This window comes from Anopheles cruzii, chromosome 2 (genome assembly GCF_943734635.1).
Source record: "Anopheles cruzii chromosome 2, idAnoCruzAS_RS32_06, whole genome shotgun sequence".
Lineage (NCBI taxonomy): Eukaryota > Metazoa > Arthropoda > Insecta > Diptera > Culicidae > Anopheles > Anopheles cruzii.
Genome location: NC_069144.1, coordinates 2759035 through 2778604, shown reverse-complemented (window position 1 = coordinate 2778604; position 19570 = coordinate 2759035). Strand labels below are relative to the sequence as shown.

At 54.4% G+C, this 19570-nt stretch overlaps 8 protein-coding genes across 10 annotated transcripts; 1 reads left to right on the top strand and 7 right to left on the bottom strand.

The window, feature by feature from the left end:
* Positions 1-1191: 1191 nt before the first annotated feature.
* LOC128277863 (F-box/LRR-repeat protein 7-like) lies at positions 1192-3801 on the bottom strand. The gene is made up of 3 exons (XM_053016450.1): positions 3552-3801; positions 2268-3479; positions 1192-2202 (listed from the first exon to the last, which is right to left on the bottom strand). Exons 1-3 carry the CDS (start codon positions 3657-3659, stop codon positions 1681-1683), a joined length of 1842 nt encoding a protein of 613 aa, XP_052872410.1. The 5' UTR covers positions 3660-3801; the 3' UTR covers positions 1192-1680.
* A 143-nt stretch (positions 3802-3944) lies between these two features.
* Positions 3945-8128, bottom strand: LOC128277858 (dynein regulatory complex subunit 6-like). Of its 2 annotated transcripts, XM_053016444.1 has the most exons (5): positions 6123-6239; positions 4838-6043; positions 4522-4725; positions 4245-4451; positions 3946-4174 (listed from the first exon to the last, which is right to left on the bottom strand). In XM_053016444.1, exons 1-5 carry the CDS (start codon positions 6177-6179, stop codon positions 4082-4084), a joined length of 1767 nt encoding a protein of 588 aa, XP_052872404.1. In that variant the 5' UTR covers positions 6180-6239; the 3' UTR covers positions 3946-4081. The 2 variants fall into 2 exon arrangements, with proteins under 2 accessions (XP_052872403.1, XP_052872404.1); XM_053016443.1 differs by lacking the exons at positions 4838-6043; positions 6123-6239 and adding an exon at positions 6547-8128 and having other exon boundaries at positions 3945-4174.
* Positions 8129-8373: 245 nt separating this feature from the next.
* LOC128277861 (uncharacterized) lies at positions 8374-10832 on the bottom strand. The gene is made up of 5 exons (XM_053016447.1): positions 10524-10832; positions 9249-10445; positions 8975-9178; positions 8605-8899; positions 8374-8480 (listed from the first exon to the last, which is right to left on the bottom strand). Exons 1-5 carry the CDS (start codon positions 10752-10754, stop codon positions 8467-8469), a joined length of 1941 nt encoding a protein of 646 aa, XP_052872407.1. The 5' UTR covers positions 10755-10832; the 3' UTR covers positions 8374-8466.
* Positions 10833-11122: 290 nt separating this feature from the next.
* Positions 11123-13666, bottom strand: LOC128277859 (dynein regulatory complex subunit 6-like). Of its 2 annotated transcripts, none has more exons than XM_053016445.1 (5): positions 13359-13666; positions 12119-13276; positions 11700-12038; positions 11413-11619; positions 11123-11307 (listed from the first exon to the last, which is right to left on the bottom strand). In XM_053016445.1, exons 1-5 carry the CDS (start codon positions 13548-13550, stop codon positions 11215-11217), a joined length of 1989 nt encoding a protein of 662 aa, XP_052872405.1. In that variant the 5' UTR covers positions 13551-13666; the 3' UTR covers positions 11123-11214. The 2 variants fall into 2 exon arrangements, with proteins under 2 accessions (XP_052872405.1, XP_052872406.1); XM_053016446.1 differs by having other exon boundaries at positions 11164-11318.
* Positions 13667-14289: 623 nt separating this feature from the next.
* On the top strand, positions 14290-15946 carry LOC128277865 (protein Notchless). Its single transcript, XM_053016452.1, has 3 exons — positions 14290-14445; positions 14525-15807; positions 15875-15946. Exons 1-3 carry the CDS (start codon positions 14290-14292, stop codon positions 15885-15887), a joined length of 1452 nt encoding a protein of 483 aa, XP_052872412.1. The 3' UTR covers positions 15888-15946.
* LOC128269458 (U6 snRNA phosphodiesterase 1) lies at positions 15903-16710 on the bottom strand. Its single transcript, XM_053006924.1, has 2 exons — positions 16515-16710; positions 15903-16450 (listed from the first exon to the last, which is right to left on the bottom strand). The coding sequence occupies exons 1-2, from the start codon at positions 16669-16671 to the stop codon at positions 15903-15905; spliced, it is 705 nt and encodes a 234-aa protein (XP_052862884.1). The 5' UTR covers positions 16672-16710.
* A 189-nt stretch (positions 16711-16899) lies between these two features.
* On the bottom strand, positions 16900-17448 carry LOC128277866 (lysozyme-like). The gene is made up of 2 exons (XM_053016453.1): positions 17275-17448; positions 16900-17221 (listed from the first exon to the last, which is right to left on the bottom strand). The coding sequence occupies exons 1-2, from the start codon at positions 17422-17424 to the stop codon at positions 16910-16912; spliced, it is 462 nt and encodes a 153-aa protein (XP_052872413.1). The 5' UTR covers positions 17425-17448; the 3' UTR covers positions 16900-16909.
* Positions 17449-18087: 639 nt separating this feature from the next.
* Positions 18088-18805, bottom strand: LOC128269456 (gastrula zinc finger protein XlCGF9.1-like). Its single transcript, XM_053006920.1, has one exon. It carries the CDS (start codon positions 18742-18744, stop codon positions 18139-18141), a length of 606 nt encoding a protein of 201 aa, XP_052862880.1. The 5' UTR covers positions 18745-18805; the 3' UTR covers positions 18088-18138.
* Positions 18806-19570: the final 765 nt, after the last annotated feature.

The window sequence follows — 19570 nt, the reverse complement described above, 5'->3', positions numbered from 1 at the left end:
AAGGGTCCCTGGGGAGACGCGCCGTGCACCAGTTACCCCGCCCCGGGACACCCCGGGGTTTGTTTAATCACCAAGCAACGGAGGGGCCGATCGTATTTAAACGTTCAATCGAACGCGGCTGCCTCAATGTTGAAACAGCCGCGGCCGACGGTCAAGACGACGACGCCGTGGTCGTGATACCGTTTTCTTAAAAATCTCACTAATTTCTCCGGCAAACAGTACCCCCGCGCTCGCGCCCGCTCTCTCGCGTGAGGATCGGCCGGAGGGCTACAAACAAAACAGTGGAACACAGCACAGCACCAGCCGGTTTCGTGACTTGAAATTAATTCAAGCAAGCGCTGGACGCTGCCCGGCGACGGCTACGGACTCCGGACAGAGTGTCGTCGTCAGAGGAATGTGACGACGCGCCACTCACAGCCACAGCGAGACGGAGTTGCGATGTCAACCCGTCGTCGTCGTCGTGTGCGGAGTAAATAGTGCGATCGCCACAGCGCCCGGTGGGGTCGATTTGTTTTGATCCGGGCCATGCTCCGGGACCGGCTACTCCGGTTTTGCTGCTGACTGGTCCCGTCCCGGCCAGCCGGCCGGACAGTGTTTCGTTACACATTGCCGTGTATTTGCTCGGGCACACGGGGAACGCTGACGGGGTTTGTTTGCCCAAAAGGGGGGCCGCGGTGGAGGACCCCATCTGATGTGTGTGACGATTCGCTGACGTCGCCTGACGCGCTGCTGCGGTTGCTGCTGCGTCGTAAAAACTCTCTGACGAACGATCATCACAAATTCCAGCGCAAACACACAGCGGCGAACACGGCGTGTTTAATGTCCGCCACAGTTCAGAGGAAGCGCTCTAGGTTCCGAGAAGTTCCCCAGGATCTTGTAACGGCGGCAAGGTACTGTAAAGCGATAAAGTGGCCGAACGTTTCGCGCTACCTGTGCGCTTTTGCATCGATACTAACACACACACGGACCGAGGATTGCAGTTCCGACCTCCGTTGCATATTGCTCCTGTCAGCGCGCTCCGGTAAAACAACAACCCGGGCAACCTGGTCAACCTCGTCGCCGCCGCCGCCGCCGCCGAACACGAAGGCCGAAAGGTCAATAGGCGGCGATGGTGGTGGCCGGGCACCGTCGGCGAACCCGCCCGCCCGTGAGGTCGTAAAACAAAACCCGAAAAACACCGGAGATGCGTGCCATAAAATTATTAAATCATATAAATTCACTTCTGTAACCGGCCCCAGCCTTCCTTTTCTCGTCCCAGTGCGCTCGCGTCCGTCTCTCTCTCTCTGCTTTGCATTCCCCGGGCCCCGGGGCCCCGCGGGATGCGTGCACTTTTGTGTGTTTGCGCTTGGACATGCTTGACCGGGAGCCGAGCGGCGCGCGCTGGGTCTTATTTCCGATGCCGATCGCGATGCCGATCCCATCCTTTGCCCGATCCTCGGGCGGGCCTCGGATGAATGAAGGTGGTGGTGTCGGCAGCGCAACAGTCGCCCCGGCGGCGACGGCGTCGGCTCTTGCCTTTGATCTCGCACCATCTTAAGCATCGGGCGCACCGACTAATTAACCAAAAGCCTTTACTGATCATTACTATGCCCCGTGCAAGAGGCCTACGAGAGTGAGAGAGAGAGGGTGATCCACCTGACTTGCTGGGCCCTGTTGTGGCCGTTGACTCCCCGCTCGCCGCTACAGCTCCTCCCGTGTGTTGCCCTGCAGATGGCGCAGCGTTTTGACGGCCGACCGGACCCACGTCTCCGCGTACGACGATATCTGGTGGCAGCCGCGAATGTTGAGCGTCCGCAGCACCTGGCAGTTTTCGATGATGTACCCCATCGCCTGGTCGGTGAGCAGCGGACAGTTCTGGAGCTTGAGCGTCGTCAGCCGGGGCTCACACTTGGCGACGATCTCGATGCACCGGTCGGTGATCGTACGGCACTCGCTGAAATCCACCAGCTCGAGCGAGGGACACCCGAGGACGAGCTGCTCGATTCCGCGGTCGGTTATCTGCAGTAACCGGGCCAGGCTGAGTTCCTTCAGTTCGCGGAAATGGAAGCACCGCCCGAACGACACGTCGGTGATTTTGTAGCACCCGGCCAGCGTCAGAGAGCGCAGCCCGGTTAGGTCGGAGATCGAGAACGACAGCTCAATGTCCCAGATGGCAAACGCTTTCTCCTCCATGTCCACGCCCGTAATGCCGGCATCGGAGACCTACGAAAGCGAAACATAGCATTAGGGCGAGGGCGACTACTAATCCTTGCTAGCACCGCTAGTACCTTGGCGCAGCAGTCCAGATTGAGCTCCTGGAGCCGGGTCATGTGGTAGAAGATGTACTGGACCGACAGATCGTTGATGCTGTTGGAACACCCGCCCAGATCGAGCACGACCAGGTTGCAGAACTCGAACGACACCTTCGTCAGCGCCGCATCGCTCATGTTGGTCAGCAGTCCCAGGTACAGACGGCGTACGTTTTTGCGATTGTGCGTGAACAGTCCACCTATGAGGCCGGCGTCGGTTATTCGTTCACAGTTGGTCAGGTCGATGTGCCGCAACCGAACCAGACTCTTGATTGCCGTGATACCATAGTCCGTGACCATCCAACAGCGGTTAAGGATGAGCGTTTCGAGCTGCGGAATCGAACGCGAGATCTGAATCAACGAATAATCGTTGAGGGCGAGCGACTTCGAAAGGTCCAGGTGCGTCAGTTGGGTTTGCGCTCGCAGCAGATCGATGATGCCACACTGCCACAGCTCGTTGTTGGGGATCTTTTCGCACACCATTAGTCCCAGCCCGTGCAACGTTAGCCCTCTGATATCGGCCAGTCCGCGCAGGAACAGATTGTCGACCGGGATGCCACCGATGAAGAGGTGCCGTAACCGGGCACGGTTCACCCGGACGTACTCGAGCACGTGGTTGAGCATCAGGATACGCTGGCGGGCCTCGATGCTACTGAAGCACTCGGAAATATCGAGCGACTCCAGGTTCGGTGCCATGTTGACCAGATAGTCGAAGTGAAACTCCTGGAATCGATTGTTGCGCGCCAAACTGAGGTGCCGTAGCTGGGGCAACACCAGCAACCACGAAACAGTAATGTTCTCCACCAGCTTCCAGCTTTTGAACAGATCCGGGCAGTTGTGAATGTTTAGCGATCGCAACCGAGGCATGTGCTTCAGGATCGAGATCAGTTTGTGCTTCCACACGACACAGTTGTCCAGCGTGAGTGTTTCGATCGCCCAGCCAAACTCACTCCAGAACTCGCTCCGACTGCCAAACACCACCTTCGTAACGCGCACGTCCGTGTAGTACCGGAACGACGTTAGCAGCCCCTTGAGCGGGTGGCCATTGTCAACAAACTCCACGTCGTGGATGTGCAGACAGGCGGCCCGCAGAAACTCCGGATAGCGGTAGGCATAGTACCACGCCCGGCACACCAATGCTGCCGCGCTGCGATCGCTCGGGTTCAGATACTTGAACAGATGTATGATCAGCTGCAAGAAGAATGATCGGGCTCGTTAGCATTGCGTGGCTTCGAGACAGCACCGCGTCGGCCAGAACCTTACCTCGGTCGGTAGCTCCTCAAAGTTGGGCTCGAAAAAGTAAATGAAGCTGTCCTCGTAGTGCACGTAAAGCGTCCGCTCGATGCGCGCCACTAGCCGTGCCAAAGCCATCGCCGGGGTTGTCACACTAATTTATTCGCGCCGATCGCTCGCCCGTCCGTCGATCGTCACCTCGTTCACAACTCTCGTCGGTGAAGGTGCCAACAAGCAGCGCCGCTTTTCACTCGCTTTCCTATCTGGCCGCCGGTTACGGTTCGACTGAAGTGAGAGTGCCGTGACTTCCTTCTCTTGGTCGCGGTGCAGCAGCTAATTTCGGTTCTTACCTGCGCGCGCGGCGGGGGCGATCAGATCAGAACCCTAGTTCTTTTGCCAATTCCGTAATTGCGCATGGGACACACTCGTGAAGTACACTTTGTTTACGTGCGAACTGGCGAAACGATTTATTTTTAAGGGGTGGTATCAACTTGTAAATAACCTTATGCTAGTTAATATAAAAGAACGGATTGTTGGCCGGAGGGCCCCCCCCCCGCCGTCTAGGACTTGTACACTTGGCGCAGTGATGAGATCGTCGACAGCCGATCCATTATGTCCGGCGGCAGCTTGAAGCAGCCCCTCACGTACAGGTACTGTGAAGGGAAGAAAGAACTTTAGAAAACTTGTACGCACCTTGTAGGCCGCGGTGGGGCGGCTACCAACCTTCAGGGTGGTGCAGTATTTGGCGAGATAGTCCAAGCACGTCTCGGTCAGCAGCGGACAGTTGGCGAGCTTCAGCGTGCCGATACGTTTCAGGGCGATGGCGATCAGTTTCACACAGTAGTCGTTAATGTTGGGACACTCGCCCAGGTCCAGGTACTCGAGCGCCGGACACGACGCGACCAGCCGTTCGATGCCGGCTTCCGAAATCTGTGTGTGTGTGTGTGGTGTGAAAATGAAGACCCCAATTTACGATCCGGCGCGCCCCGTATATGCTCACCTGGTGGCACCGCGAGAGACTCAACTCCTTCAGTTCCGTGAACCGGAACGCGTACCGGAGCGCAAAGTCCGTGATCTTGTAGCACCCGGACACTTTCAGCACGCGCAGCTTCTTCAGCCGATCGATCGCGAACGTTTCCTCCACGTCCCAGATGGAGAACGTTTTCTCCGGCAGATCGATGCCGGTGAAGCCGGCGTCCGTGAGCTGCGCGGAGGGGCAAACGGAAATCAATTAACGCTGGGTCTAAACAAGGACTAGACCTCCCTCTGCTAAGCTGAATGTTAATGTTAGTTACACCGTTCCGTTCCGGACAAACCTTCGTGCTACGCTCGACGTTTAAATGCTCCAGGTTCAGTAGGTTACAGAATATGTACTGCGCCGACCAGTCCGTGATGCACGTGCTCGACCCGCCAATGTTGAGCACGGTCAGATTGGGAAAGTTGGCCCCGATCTTCACCACGCACTCCTCGTCGAGCGTGTCGAGCAGCTCCAGGTGGAGCTCGCGCAGAATCTTCCGATTGCTGAACGCCGCCCCGTCTATGATGCCGTGCTTGGACATGCGGATACAGTTCGAAAGGGTCAGCGTTTCGAGCTGCTGCAAGCGAAAGATCTGCTTGATGCCGTAATCGGACATTCCCCAGCAGCCGGTCGCGTTGAGCACCCGCAGCCCGGGGATGTGTTTCACGATCACGTCCACGCAGAAATCCGTTATCCCCGTCGAGCCCGTCACGTCCAGGTGCCGCAGATTGGTTTGCCGTCGGAACAGATCGACAATGGCCGGGGCGCGGGCTGGCATCTTCTCGAGGTACATCAGACACAGCTCGTCCAGTAGCAACCCGTTGGCGTCGGCCAGTTCGCGCAAGAAAATATCGTCCACCGGAATGCCACCGATGTTGACGGCCCGCAGATCGTACTGCCGGCGGACGATGAACTTTTGGATGCAGCCGAGCAGGAACAGTTTGCGGCTTGCCTCGACCTGCCGGAAGCAGTGCGAAAAGTCGACCCGCGTCAGGTTCGGCATCATCTCGACCATCGACTCGAACTGTAGCTGGCTAAAGTTGTTCCGTGCCAGCGACAGACTTTCGACGCCCGGGAAGTCGACCGTGTAAAGGCCGTTGTCGAAGAACTTCCACGTGCGGAACAGGTCGTCGCGGAGCAGATCGCACTCCACGAAGCGGGCCACACGCAGGTTTGGCATGTGCTTGAACAGCGAGATCACGCGCTCGCGCCAAATCATGCACTTTTCGAACGTGATCTCGCGCACGAACGGCCCATAGTTGACCCAGAACTTGCTGCACACGTTCAGCTTCACCCGGGACAGCTTGATCAGCGGGTAGGTCCGGTCGGCCAGTATCAGGTTCTTCACCGGCGGCTTAAAGTCGTCGAACTCGACCCCGATCAGGTGGAGTACCATCTGCTCGGCGAACCGGCAGTACTTGGACGCTTCATACCAGCGGCTACAAACGTAACACGCCGATCGCCTATCGCTGGGACTCAGGTACTTGAAGATCAGCACCACCAGCTGCCGATACGGTGGAGGGAGGGAAAGAGAACACATTCAAACCAGGGCCATATTCACGGGGCACTCCGCGGGAACTCACTTCCACTGGCAGCAGCTCGAACCGGGGTCGGAATATCGGCAACGTTTTCGAACGCATCGCTCTCCTGATCGCCTAATGTCACTAAACAACCTCTGCGCGTGGTGCTTACGGCCAACGGCACACGTTAAATAACGCGCCTCACGCCCGAACGATCGTGGCCGACCACCGATCGCGCAAAGCGGCTTCGGATTCGAACAAGGAAACGGTCGGCGGTGCCAAAAAATCGGCGACGCGGCGTTCGAATATTTTTAACTTTCGTGTGGCCACCGCCACGATTTGTTTTCGATTTTTCGTTTGTTTTCGAGCCCTGCGCGGGGCGCCGCCAGCTGCCGACGACGTGGCGACTTTCCTTTTCCGCCCGTCCCGTGAGGTTACCGAGGTTAGCGACACATGAAACGAAAAGGGTGCAGTGGCAGTTGCGTACCTTGGAGCAGGATTGGAGGTTTAGGTTGCAAAGGTCCTGCGAGTAGCAGCACAGATACTGGAGCGAAGTGTCCGTGATGGTTGAGTTGCTGTCCAGGTCGAGCACCTGCAGGTTTTTGAACATCAGCACGAGGTAGTACATCGTGTAGTCGCTCAGATTGCACAGCAGCGAGAAGTACATCTCGTCCACTGGGCGGGCCCGCTTCCCGACGATGCCGACCCGCATGCCGTAGTCGGAGATGCGCTCGCAGCTCGAAATGTCCAGTACGCGCAGGTGGCGCAGGGTGTGAATGTCTTGAACGCCCTCGTCCGACAGGAGCCAGCAGCGGCGCAGTTTGAGCACCTCCAGCAGTGGGCAACTTTCGACGATCAGCTGCAGACACACATCGTTCACGCCGATCGAAGACGTCAGATCGAGGTGGGTGAGCTTCGTTTGGGCGGCAAAGAACTTCAGGATACCCGGATCCTTCAGCGGTATACGATCGCTGTAGGTGACGGTAAAGTGCGTCAGGAAGAGGCCCCCAATCTCCGCCAGACAGTGCCAGGCGACATCGTCGAAGCACGGGATGTCGGCAATGTTGAGCGCCTTCATGATGTTCCGGTTCTTGCTGACCAGCCGAAGTACGCGCGAAATCATCGTCATCCGGCGCGACAGGTACAGGTTGATGAAGCAGTTCGAGACGTCGATCGACTCCAGATTGGGGGCCGCCTCGATGAATCGCTCGAAATGGTACTCGTTGTAGTAGTCGCAGGCCGCCAGCGAGAGGTGCTTCAGGTGAGGCAGCGCGAACGGGAACATTGGCTCGTCGGTGCTGTAGTCGAGGGACCAGTGCTTGAACAGCTCGTCGCACTGCATCAGCTCGAGTCGCTCGAGCAACGGCAGATTCTTCATGATCGAGATAAACTTCTTCTTCCGGATCAGGCAGCACCGGAGCGTCAGCTCGCGGATGTACTGGCCGTTGTTGACCCAAAAGTCACTGTGCTTTGTGAACTCCACGAACGTGAACGACAGGTACGGGAGGGTTCGCATGGACTGTGTAAAGTACGCAATCGGGCCCTCCTGGTCGCTGAACTCGATTCGATCAAAGTTGAAATACATCCGCCGCTGAAACGGATCATAGCAGTGGGCCGCCTCGAGCCACCGCCGACACGTGGCACTGGCCGCCAACCGGTCGCTGGCGTTGATCATCTTAAACACCTTCAGTATCAGCTCCATTGGCAGGAGATCGTAGCGCGGTACGAAGCGCCCGTCGCAATTGAACGGGGCCATCCAGTCGCAGTACTCCACTTCCACCTGAACCGGTTCCTCCTGTCGCGGCGGCTTCCACTGCACATCCGGGAAGAGGCTGAAAAGGCTGTCCCTGTGTAGACGCCTTTCCTGCACCTTCGGTTCTGGCCGTTTCTTCGACGACGACGAGGACGAGGATTTTGAGCCATGACGCCTGGAGTCCTTTTCGCGTCGCGCTTCTTTTGACTTTTCGCTGGTCGTCGGCTGATCGAGAGACTTTGAACGCTGCGGTTGCGTTGGTCTCGCCGCTGGCAGAAACACACTCACCGGACACACAAAGTCCATCGCGTCTTGATGCATCTGTGAAACTGAAAGGCCGCCGCTTAGTAGAAAATACAAACCCCCAGGTGCCGCCGCCGGATCCTGCTTCCCGAACCGAGCGCGCCGAATCCCAGGCGCCCGAAATTGGCCGACCACGATTCAGGAAATCGAAGCGAACGAAAGCAAAAACGGTCGCACGCGAACCTGAACCGAGAGCGCGGTTCGTGCCGATGTCCCTTCGAGCCTTTTCGTGGTGATACACCCCCGCTGGGGACACTTGCTACGATTGGTTCTATGCCTTTATTTACTTAAGCAGATGGTTCGTTACAATTGCACTACTAATCTGACGTCGTCATCAAAGCGCATTTGGCTTCATTCGGAGCAACCTGCAAAGAAGAGTGTACCGTTGTAACGCCGAGTCACCGGACGAAGAACACTGTTTGGACAGGACACCACCACGACAAAACCAGGGGACATCACGGACACCAAGGACACTCGATTTACACTAACACTTGGGTACGTTACGCAGCGTAGGGATCTTCCGCAACCGGTCCGCCGAGTCCTTGGGCAGCCTGTTGCACCCGCGGATGTGCAGATACCGGAGGGCTTTGCAGTGACACACGAGCGAATCAATGCTGGCCCCCGTGAGCAGTGGAAGGCGGACGAGCTTCAGCAGCCGTAGCCGCAGCAGGTTCTTGGCCATCGCTTCCACGCATCGATCGTTGACGAGAAAACAGTCACTCAGATCGATCTCCTCCAACGCCGGACAGTTTAGCGACATCGCCACGATACCCTCCTCAGATATCTGAAAGCAGGTAAGAGAAAGGATGCAGGATGGAGCGCACCTTCACACTGCGAACCGATTGGCCGTATTGCTGACCTGCACGCAGTGGGCCAGATTGATTTGGCGTAGTTCGCGAAATCGAAACGAGTGTACCAGCGCCAGGTCCGTCACCTTGAAGCATCCGGAAACTTGCAGCTCCTGGAGGCTGCGTAGCTCGGCGATCTCGAATGTCGTCTGTACGTCCCAAATCTCGATCACGGCCACGGGCAGGTTCTCGCCCGTCAGCCCAGCGTCCGATATCTGAAACGGGGGATTCAGAGTTCAATGCCAAGCATTCACCCGGGGGGGGGGGGGGCTGGCTTTGGCTCACCTTCACACACCCGTTCAGGCGCAGAACGCGAAGGAACTTGAGGTAGCAGAACAGAAACTGTACCGACGTGTCGTTCATGCAATCGGAGCCACAGAAGTCGATCACGGCGAGGTTCAGCAGGGTCAAGCTGATCTTCAGCATCACACTGTCCGTCAGGCCCGGCAACATACTGAGGTAAAGCTCGGTCATACAATCGCGCCGCCGGTCGACGATCGCCTTCATGAACCCGCGGTCACTGATCTTGTCGCAGTCGGACAGATCCAGCACCCGCAGACAGTCGAGCTTGTAGATGGACTCGACGCCAAAGTCCGTCAGCAGCCAGCAACCGTTCAGCTTGAGCGTTCTCAGCCGGTACAGCGAGCCCGTTATTTCGATCAGCGCAAAGTCGGTCAGGTTAAGAAACGACGACAGGTCCAAATGGACGATGTTGGTGTGGCACTGCAGGATGTCGATGATGCCCGGCTCCTTGATCGGGGCGCGCTCGAAAAACGAAAGACTAATCTGGCTGAGCGACATGTTCTCGATCTCCGCGAACTGCTTGAGGAACAGATCGTCGTACATGGTGTAGCTAAAGTCGACCGAGCGCAGCTTCTTCTTCCGGCGCTCCATGATGGCCAGGATGCAGGTGAGTATTTTCACGCGCGTCGGCGCATCGATCTGCTTCAGACACTTGGAGATCTCCAGCGACGCTATGTTGGGACCCATAGCGACCAGGTAGTCTAGGTGGTCAACGGTGAACGAGCTGCTTTTGCGTAGCGCGAGCTTCTGCAGACACCGACAGATCGGCTCGACCCGCTTCCGGTCCACGGGGGTCCAGCTTTTGAACAGCTCGTCACACTCCTCCAGCGCCAGGCTCTCCAGAAACGGTAGGCGCTTCAGAATCATCGTCAGCTTCGACTTCGTGATGGTGGTGCAGTTTGCGAACGTGATCTCGCGAATGTACTCCCCGAAAATGTCCCAGAACTCGCAGTACCCGTTGAACCGCACGTTCGTCAGCTTGATGTTGCAGAAGTGGCGAAAGCTCTGCAGGAACAGTGCGATCGGTGGCGCACCGTCGCAGATGCTGACATCCTCGAAGTGATAGCACATCTCGCCCAGAAACTCCCGGTAGCCCATGGCGTTGAACCAGCGTTTGCACGCGAGTGCCGCCGAGTTGCGGTCGACCGTGTTGAGAAACCGAAAGAGGTGAATTAAAATCTGCAATCGGAAACAATCGCAGTGGCGATACGGTAATTAGTTCGATCCTTCTCCGAGCTCCCCGAGGACATCCCGTACCTCCATCGGCAGGTTATCGAAACCTGTGCGGACCCGTGGCGCCTTCACGTTAATGTAGAACACATCATCGTGAAAGGGAAATTCACGGTCATCGATCTCCTCGATCGGTTCCCCCTTCGAGCCATCGTCCTCTTCGTCTTCCTCCGGTTGCTCCTCTTCGCTCGAAGACGCGCCCTCGTGGCCAAAGCCATAATAGTGCAGATTGAACCAACTTTCAATTGACATCTGCATTTTGCTGGTACTGCTGCTGCTGCTGGCAAACGACGGAACGGTGGAACTCGGAGCACTCGCAAACTGGCGAAAGTCACACTGGCCACTGTGCTTGCTCGAAACTGGGCTACTACCATTTCCGCCCTCTGAGTAGCCCAGCTGATCGATCTATTTTTACTTTCCGTCTTACGAATCGCGTTCGATCCCCGATTGATTGATCGGAGATCGACCACCGCGACATTGACATTCACGAAGGATCTTCTGTGCGCGAGCAATTGTTTACAAACAAATACGCTCGATCGCGTGTCGCGTGTATTGCGTCACCGAATCCTGGCCTTTCGGGGGAAATTTCGTAACCGCGTCGCGTAGACACACAACAATTTGGGGGTTTTAAAATAGCTTTTATTGTTCTTCAAGTGAGCGAAAGAGCTCTCCACCGCCACAGCACTGCTTCCGTGGCCGATCGCCGCCAACGCCAACGCTACCACTCGAAGTAGACCGCTTTCAGGGACGGAAGGTGCGCTAACCGTTTCTTCGATTTCTTCACCCGGTCGCAGCCGCTTACGTGAAAGAACTGTAGGAGAACTTCAAGCATGTGAGAACATTTATCCAGACAACGGTTGAGACAGCGAGCGGGGGACGGCAGCTAGACGGAACAGACGTGCACTGGGAAGCTTACCTTCAGATAGCTACAGTTGTTGCCAATGATCTCCAGGCAGGCACTGGTGAGCAGTGGGCACTTGTTAACCTTCAGCGTGCGCAGCCGTTTTAGGTTGCGGGTCAGCATCTCGATGCAGTTATCGTTGATGTTGGTACACTCGCTGAGATCCAGGAACTCAAGCGCTTTGGCCGTTTCCGCCAGCACCGCGATGCCGGCTTCGGATATCTACAGAGCAGGGCAACAGCACGCTATTTGAATGCCTGCACTACTTTCCCTATTAAAGGACTCTTTGGCCGGTAACCCACCTGATAGCAGCGCGCCAGGTGAAGCTCCTTCAGTTCGGCCAGCTTGAAGGCTTCCTGGAGCGATAGATCGGTGATGCGGTAGCACCCGATGAGATTCAGGACACGCAGCTTGAACAGACGATCTAGCGGAAAGGTTTCCTCCTTGTCCCACGTGATCATGGGCTTCACCGGTAGGTCGATCCCCGTGAGACCGGAGTCGGTAAGTTTGGTGCAGCAGTAAAGGTAAAGTTGCTTCAGCGAAACCAGATAGTAATTCACGTACTGCATCGTGGCATCCGTAGCGGCGTTCGGGCTGTTGCTAAGGTCCAGAATTTGAATCATTTCGAAGTTCAACGTCACCTGTGGGGAAAGCAATACCAGATTAACATCGGCCGGTCGGTTCTCCGATTGTCGTGCCGGATCGGAAGGCCAGATCACACCTGTATGAGTGAGTAGTCGCTTAGCGTGGGCAGCTCGCACAGATAGAGCTCCTTGAAATTCTTCACCTTCCGCCCAATCACACCCCGGTACATGGCGTGATCGGAGATGCGGTAGCAATTGGACAGATCCAACACCTCCAGATCCTGCAGATTGACTATGTTCATTATGCCCTCGTCGGTCACTAGGATGCACCGGCGCAGTTTGAGGGTTTTCAGCTTCGGCAAACACGTGGTAATCAGTTCCATCACTTCATCGGTGATCCCTAGTGACGAGGTCAGGTCCAGGTGGACAAGATTCGTCTGGCGCACGAGAAAACTGATGAACCCGGGCGCCTTGATCGGATGGCGGCCCACTTTCCACTCCAGATCCTGCGTGATGTTCAGGTCCGGCTGGCGGCGCAGCAGATCGATGATGGCCGACGGGATCTTATCACAGAACGTCATGCTGAACGTCTCCAGGCTGAGCCCATCGATCATGGACAGCGTGCTGAGGCATATGTCGTCGATGGCGAGCGTGCCGCTGAAGTTCAGCGTTTGCAGCTGGAACTGGTGCATGTTGATAAAACGCATAATATGCTCCACCATGGCCACTCGGCGATGGGCGGCCACCATTTTGAAGCAGTTCGAAATATCCAAATGCGCAATATTCGGGGCCAGCGTCATCAGCTTGTTAAAGTGCAGCTCATCCAAGAAGTCATTGTTCGCCAGCGACACGTCGGCCAAATCCGGCAGCACAAAGTGAGACTCGCAGCAGGTGATGCGCTTTGTGAAGTGCCACGTTCGGAACAGCTCGTCGCACTGCTCTATTTTGAGCTGACGCAAATTTGGCACGTTCTCCAACACGAACAGCAGCTCCGTGTCCCTGATCAGGCAGTTTTTTATCGACAGCTCCATCACGTAGTCTCCAAAGCTGGGCCAAAACTGACTGTTGCCGTAGAAGGTGCAGGATTTGATTGAGATCCGTGGAAAAATGCGGAATGCCTCCAGAAACGTCTTGATCGGTGGCTCGTAGTCACAGAAGTTGATGTTCGTAAACTTATAGATGATGCGCCGGCCAAACGGCAGGTAGTTGTGGGCCGCTTCCATCCACCGGTGACACGTTTGCCCGCACGCAAGCCGATCGTCGACCGAGATTTGTTTCATGATCTTCAGCAGCAGCTAGGAGCCCGACCGTGGCGGGGTTGCACAAAGATAATCTCAATGTCCTGATGAAGCCCACGTTAACTCACGACATACTTACCTCCATCGGTAGATAGTTGAATCCTGAGAAGACGGGTTCCGGTGGAGGCGTCGGTGGTGTCACCATGATCGTTGGTACCTTGCGCTTCTTAACCCGTTTTCCGTTCACCTGCTTCGTAGAGTCCGGCAACGTGGCCGACACCGCTGCCGGGTCCGGCGTATTGTGGTTTTTGGCGATAAAAAAATCCATCATCGTGGATCGTGGAAGCAATTGGTGGTGTTGTTCTGCCTCTCGATTGGTAACCGTAAACTCTTTTCGATCGCGTAACACCACAGAACCCGCCCGGTCGGTGTCCGATCGAGTAATGGTCCGCGTGACGGCAGGACTAATGCCTTCGCCGATGGGTTTTCTGCAAAACAGTTTGCGCTATCACTTGCGGGAGTAAAAATAAAACGGATAAACGGAAGTACGAATCCTGCTCCGCTGCACACCGTTCCGAGCTGCGAGCCCGGCGGTGCGATGATTTGTTTGCGTGGTACGATGCCAAAAAAGCGAAAACATGCGAGCGAAAGGCGACACACCGGTCGAGTGACCGGTTACTGACCACCAGCGCATCGTGCGTACATGCGAATTTCACCTATTCGTAGCAACGTCGATTCGTGGTCGACCACATTGTGTTTAAGTTGTAGTTCGATTAGGTCACTAATCGCCGGGTCGAAATTGCGGCGGTAGTTGTACTGTACATAAAACAACGTTTTCGCATCCGTCTCGTGGACATGTACAGATAGAAACAATTAATTCGACCATTCGACAATACAACGTTTTTTTGAAACTGATGACCGTTTTCTGTAAAATTTGAATGTTTATCGTTCGACAATGGAACTCGAACTCGAACAGGGAACTGTCATTTCTGACAGCAGAACACGCGAACAGAAAATCCCATGTGGGAGTTGTGGGAAGTTCAAAACACACAACGTTGCTGGCCGAAAACATGGAAGTGGATCCGATCGAAGCGGACCCGGTTACGCACACCCTGCAGGCCCGGTTCGTCTCCGACACCGGCGAGGAGGCAGGCCCACCGCTCGATTTACCCATTAACGTGACGAAGGAACAGCTGGAACTCATTTGCAATGCGTTGTTGAAGAACGTAAGTGACCGTGTCGTTGGACCGGCCGCGCCACAGCAAGTTCTAGTGTGTATTGTATCGGTTTTCTTGTGTTCGCCAGGAGGAACAAACACCGTACCTGTTCTTTGTCCACGATGAGGAAATTAAACTGACCATCCAGCAAACGCTCGACCAGAAGCAGCTAAACGTGGAGGATGTCCTCGACATCGTCTACCAACCGCAGGCCGTATTCCGGGTGCGCCCGGTGACGCGATGCACCAGCACCATGCCGGGCCACGCCGAGGCCGTCGTGTCGCTGGCGTTTAGCCCGAACAGTGCCCATCTGGCCAGTGGGTCGGGCGATAAGACGCTGCGTCTGTGGGACCTGAACACCGAAACGCCACATTTCACCTGCGTCGGCCATCGCCAGTGGGTGATGTGTGTGGCTTGGTCTCCCGATTCGCTGAAAGTGGCTTCGGCCTGCAAGGCGGGCGAAATTCGGATCTGGTGTCCCGACACCGGCAAGCAGCTTGGCCGGGCGCTGGTCGGGCACAAGAAATGGATCAGCTGTCTTGCGTGGGAACCGTACCACAAGAACCCCGATTGCCGGTTCATGGCCAGTGCCGGCAACGATAACGATGTGCGCATTTGGGACGTGGTGCTGGGTACGTGCGTTCGTACAATATCCGGCCACATTGCGGCCGTCACGTCGGTCCGCTGGGGCGGCACCGGTCTGTTGTACACATCGTCGCGCGATCGGCTGATCAAAATGTGGCGTGCCGAAGATGGTGTCCTCTGTAAAACGTTCACCGGGCACGCGCACTGGGTGAACAGCTTGGCCCTGAGCACGGACTACGTGTTGCGGACGGGACCATTCCATCCGGTGATGGATAAAGCGCAAATGTACGGTGTGGTCGACAAGGACAAGGACACACTCCGGCGGATGGCGCTCGAGCGGTACGAGAAGGTGTGTCCGGATGGAGTGGAATCGTTTGTTTCCTGCTCCGATGACTTCACGCTCTACCTGTGGAGCTCGAACCAGAAACAGTTCATAACGCGAATGACTGGCCACCAGAACGTCGTGAACGATGTGAAGTACTCGCCGGATGTTAAGCTGGTAGCGTCTGCGTCGTTCGACAAGTCGATACGGCTGTGGCGTGCAAGCGACGGAGCGTTTATTTGCGCCTTACGGGGACACGTGCAGGCCGTCTACACCGTGGCCTGGTCCGCTGACTCACGCCTGGTGCTGAGTGGCAGCAAGGACTCGACCCTGAAGGTGTGGAGCGTAAAGGAGCGCAAGCTGGCCCAAGAGCTCCCCGGACACGCCGATGAAGTGTACGGCGTTGACTGGGCTCCGGATGGTTCGCGTGTTGCATCCGGCGGTAAAGACAAGGTTCTCAAGCTGTAAGTATTGCCGTTCGCGCCACGTGCTTGTATGCTGACTAAAATATGCCTCCGATCTATTTTTCAGGTGGGCATACTGATAAGGCAGTTTCGGTTCATTTCTGACACGCAAGTGGCAAACGATAAAATTTATTTCCACACTTAAACGATAGTGTTCTGGTTGCTTGAGATAAATCACAGTATTCTTCCTCGTAAGTGTCGTCGAAAAGTTGCGTCAGCTTCGGTAGCACTTTGCAGATCGCTTCCCGCTGATCGCCCAAACTCCACAGCAGGCTTATGTGGAACGATCGGTCGGTGTAGAACGGTGGCAGTTTGTATTCTCGCAGGCACTCGTCAAGCTTACCCACCAGGGTGTTGAGCGGTACGCAGGACACCTCGGCTATGCGCACGCCAATGAACGTACGCGAGCGCTCCTCGTTCGCGTAAACGCCAACCCCTTCAAATTCGAGCCGGAAGCGTTGACAGGCGCCGACGAGTTCCTGTAGACTGCTAACGAATGGGGCAATGTTGTGGTGCCGGATGGTGAAGGTTTTCGTGAGGCTAAGATGCATGCGATCGATGGGTTGAAAGTCAAACAAGTGGTACGTTTGAAGCACATTGATCCACTCCTCTTGCAGACGCACCAATGCATCGGCTTCGCCGTCTGTGGAACAAGGCATCGATATGGTTCGTATGTTGATGCGCCACCGCTTCTGGTTACCACTTACAGTCAACATACACGTAGCTGGACCATATGCCGCGTTCGTGAGGGAACGAACGCTTGCGTCCTTGGTGTTTGCTGGAATCCTCAGCATGATCTTCGCCGGTGGTGGCCGAAGATTGTATGTTGAGCACTGGCGGCGGAAGTTTCGCTTGGCAATCCATCGAATACGGCAATGATTGGGCGCAATTACGGTTGGTGTCCGATCACACTCGGTGTTCAGACGAACCGGCACGATTTTTAACCAAAAAAAAACAGAAGGAAATAAGTAAACATTCGCGAACGTTTGAAGTTGTCATTTTTTGACAGCTCCGAACAGCAGGGCTGTGCGAATGTGTATAAAAGTTTAGTCGATTTCGTGTAAGTTTTCAAACTATTTCCAAGTAAGAAAATGTATTTTATTTATTGTCGCGAATTCCGCCCAGAGTTTTCTAAGCATTTCGAAAACGTTCGCGCAAATGCACCGGAAAGCGGTTGGTTGCATATTGGGCCTCCGTTTACGTGCAGCATCGTATAATCGGTGCAATCCACCAGCCCGTCCAGGTTACAATCCGTAGCGTACTTCTCCATGTAATGGTTGATAATGTTGGTCGCACAATTATAATCGTTCGCACAATCCTCGAAAGCGCCCCAGCGTGTCGCTTTGTCCGATGGTAGGACAACCTTGCCAGCATCTATCCAGTACGCGCGCGATATCGCGAATGGACCACAGTACTACGGGGCGAATATAATGAGCCTTTGCGTTGTTCCACTTTACCTTGCCTTACCATCTGTCTGCACGCTGCCTTCACATTGCATCCGGTTGAAGCCTCGCACATGCACCGGAAACAGGTGGTATTCAGGTTTGAAAGAAACGCGGCCTTGGTGGCCAAGGGCAATAGAAACAGCAGCAAAACAGCGTTTACCGAACGGACCATCGTAGAAGTGTGGAGTAGTTCAAATCTGTTTCACAACTCATACGAGGTTGAGATGACAGCACGGTGATAAGAAGGAAGTTTGCATTGATTTATGGGCACGACGACGGGTTGATGCAAGCATCGATTGATTACAAAGTTCAAACACCACAGCGCTACCCGTTCGTGTGCGTATTTATTTCGATTTCCAGGATACCCCTGAGTATTGCAATCTTTAAACGATCCGTTCAATTTGGCAGACTCTGTAAGAGAGTTTGTAGTCCTTTTGGTCCTTATCGTGAGTTTTTATATGGATATGCAAGTTTTTTGCCGCATGGAACGCTGTGCCAGAAACATAGTATAGGAATAGGAATGCTGCTGGTTCACGCCACAAAAGTGTTTCCAGCGATTCTTCCTCTGGCTCATACACGTCGTCATAATGATTATAATCGCATTTGCTGCTTATCTGTTGCAGATTGAACTCCGTGTGATTCGATTGATGATCATTCTTTATCACAACTATCGTGTTCCTTCTTAAAGAATATATTCTGTTTTAAAATACCAGTATCTCAGGACTTTCAAATTGAATTAATGAAATTAAATTAAATTCAGATTGTTGTTTATTGTGAATTTCAGAGTGCTGTCGCAAGTTCTTGTCCTTGTTGTGAATCGATTTATCGGTTTATGCAGAAAGGTTCTCGCATGAAGCGCATTGCCACAAACTTCATACCGAAATGACTATTCGCGGGTGTGAGTGCGAATGTGTTTCTTAAGCTGGAATCGTTGTGCGAATTTGCGAGGGCAATGAGGACACTGATGTTGGTCCTTGTCGTGAATTTTCATGTGGATGTGCAAGTAGCTTGCCAGATGGAATGCTTTGCTACAGACTTTACACATGAACGGCTTTTCACCAGTATGAGTCCGAATGTGATCCTTAAGTTGGGATTGCCGTGCGAATTTGTCACGACAATGAGGACATTGAAGTTGGTTCTTGACGTGAATTTGCATATGGGTGTAAAGGTAACGTGCCGCATGGAACGCCTTGCCGCAGACTTTACACATAAACGGCTTTTCGCCGGTATGAGTCCGAATGTGATCCTTAAGACGGTGTAGCAGTGCGAATTTGTCAGGGCAATGAGGACACTTATGTTGGTCCTTGTTGTGAATTTTCATATGGCCGCACACGAATTTGCCAGGGCAATGAGGACACTTATGTTGGTCCTTGTTGTGACTTTGCATATGAAGGCGTAGGTTGCGTGCCGCATGGAACGTTTTGCTACAGACTTTACACATGAATGGCTTTTCTCCGGTGTGAGTGCGGATGTGAATCTTCAGCTTGGACATGTATGGATACGTGGCGGAGCAATGAGGGCACTGGTGTTTTTGCTTGTTTCTATGCACACGAGTAGCTTTTGGGCTCTTCGTTGTAGACACTGAGGACTCTGCAACGGCGATATCCTTTTGAGAACTTCGTCGCTTATTTGACCTTAACAGTCGCTTCTCCCAGACTGCGGATTGATTAGCAGGGTGTTCTGATTTTTCTTCACCATTATTATCCATTTGATTCAATGTAGGGCCTTCGGTGTCACACCTGATCCACGAATTATTTTGACCTAAAGTTGATGCTGGGTCGTCAGGAACCGTGATGGTCCTTCCTTCAACAGAAGCTTCTCTTTCGACATCGAGAGGATCCGTTTTGAGAATATTATGCTCATGTTTCAGCTCAGCATCTGATGGCTGAGCCTGCTGCTGGTCGTCCATTGGTTCACGTTTCAAAAGTGTTTCCAGCGATTCTTCCTCTGCCTCAAACAAGTCGTCATGGAGATTATAATCGTATGTACTACTTATCTGTTGTAAATCAGAAACCATTTGACTCGATTGATAATCCTCTTCCGAGTCTTCTACGGCAGCCTCTGTTTTAACTAACGATCGAACGCCACCGATTTGCTGCATGGCACCGTCAGAATGCTCTACAGTTGTTTCGGGACCGGTTAAATGGGTGGTGTCCACTTCTTCCTTAACCCGTTCGACTTTGACATTGTTTAGAGTGTACAGCGAGCGATACATATCCAGCAAATCCAAGCGCGATGTGCAAGTCGAACACAAATACGATGGAAATTCTGCCAATAGTTTCTTCTGTAAAATGATGAGGAGCATGTCGCAATCGTTG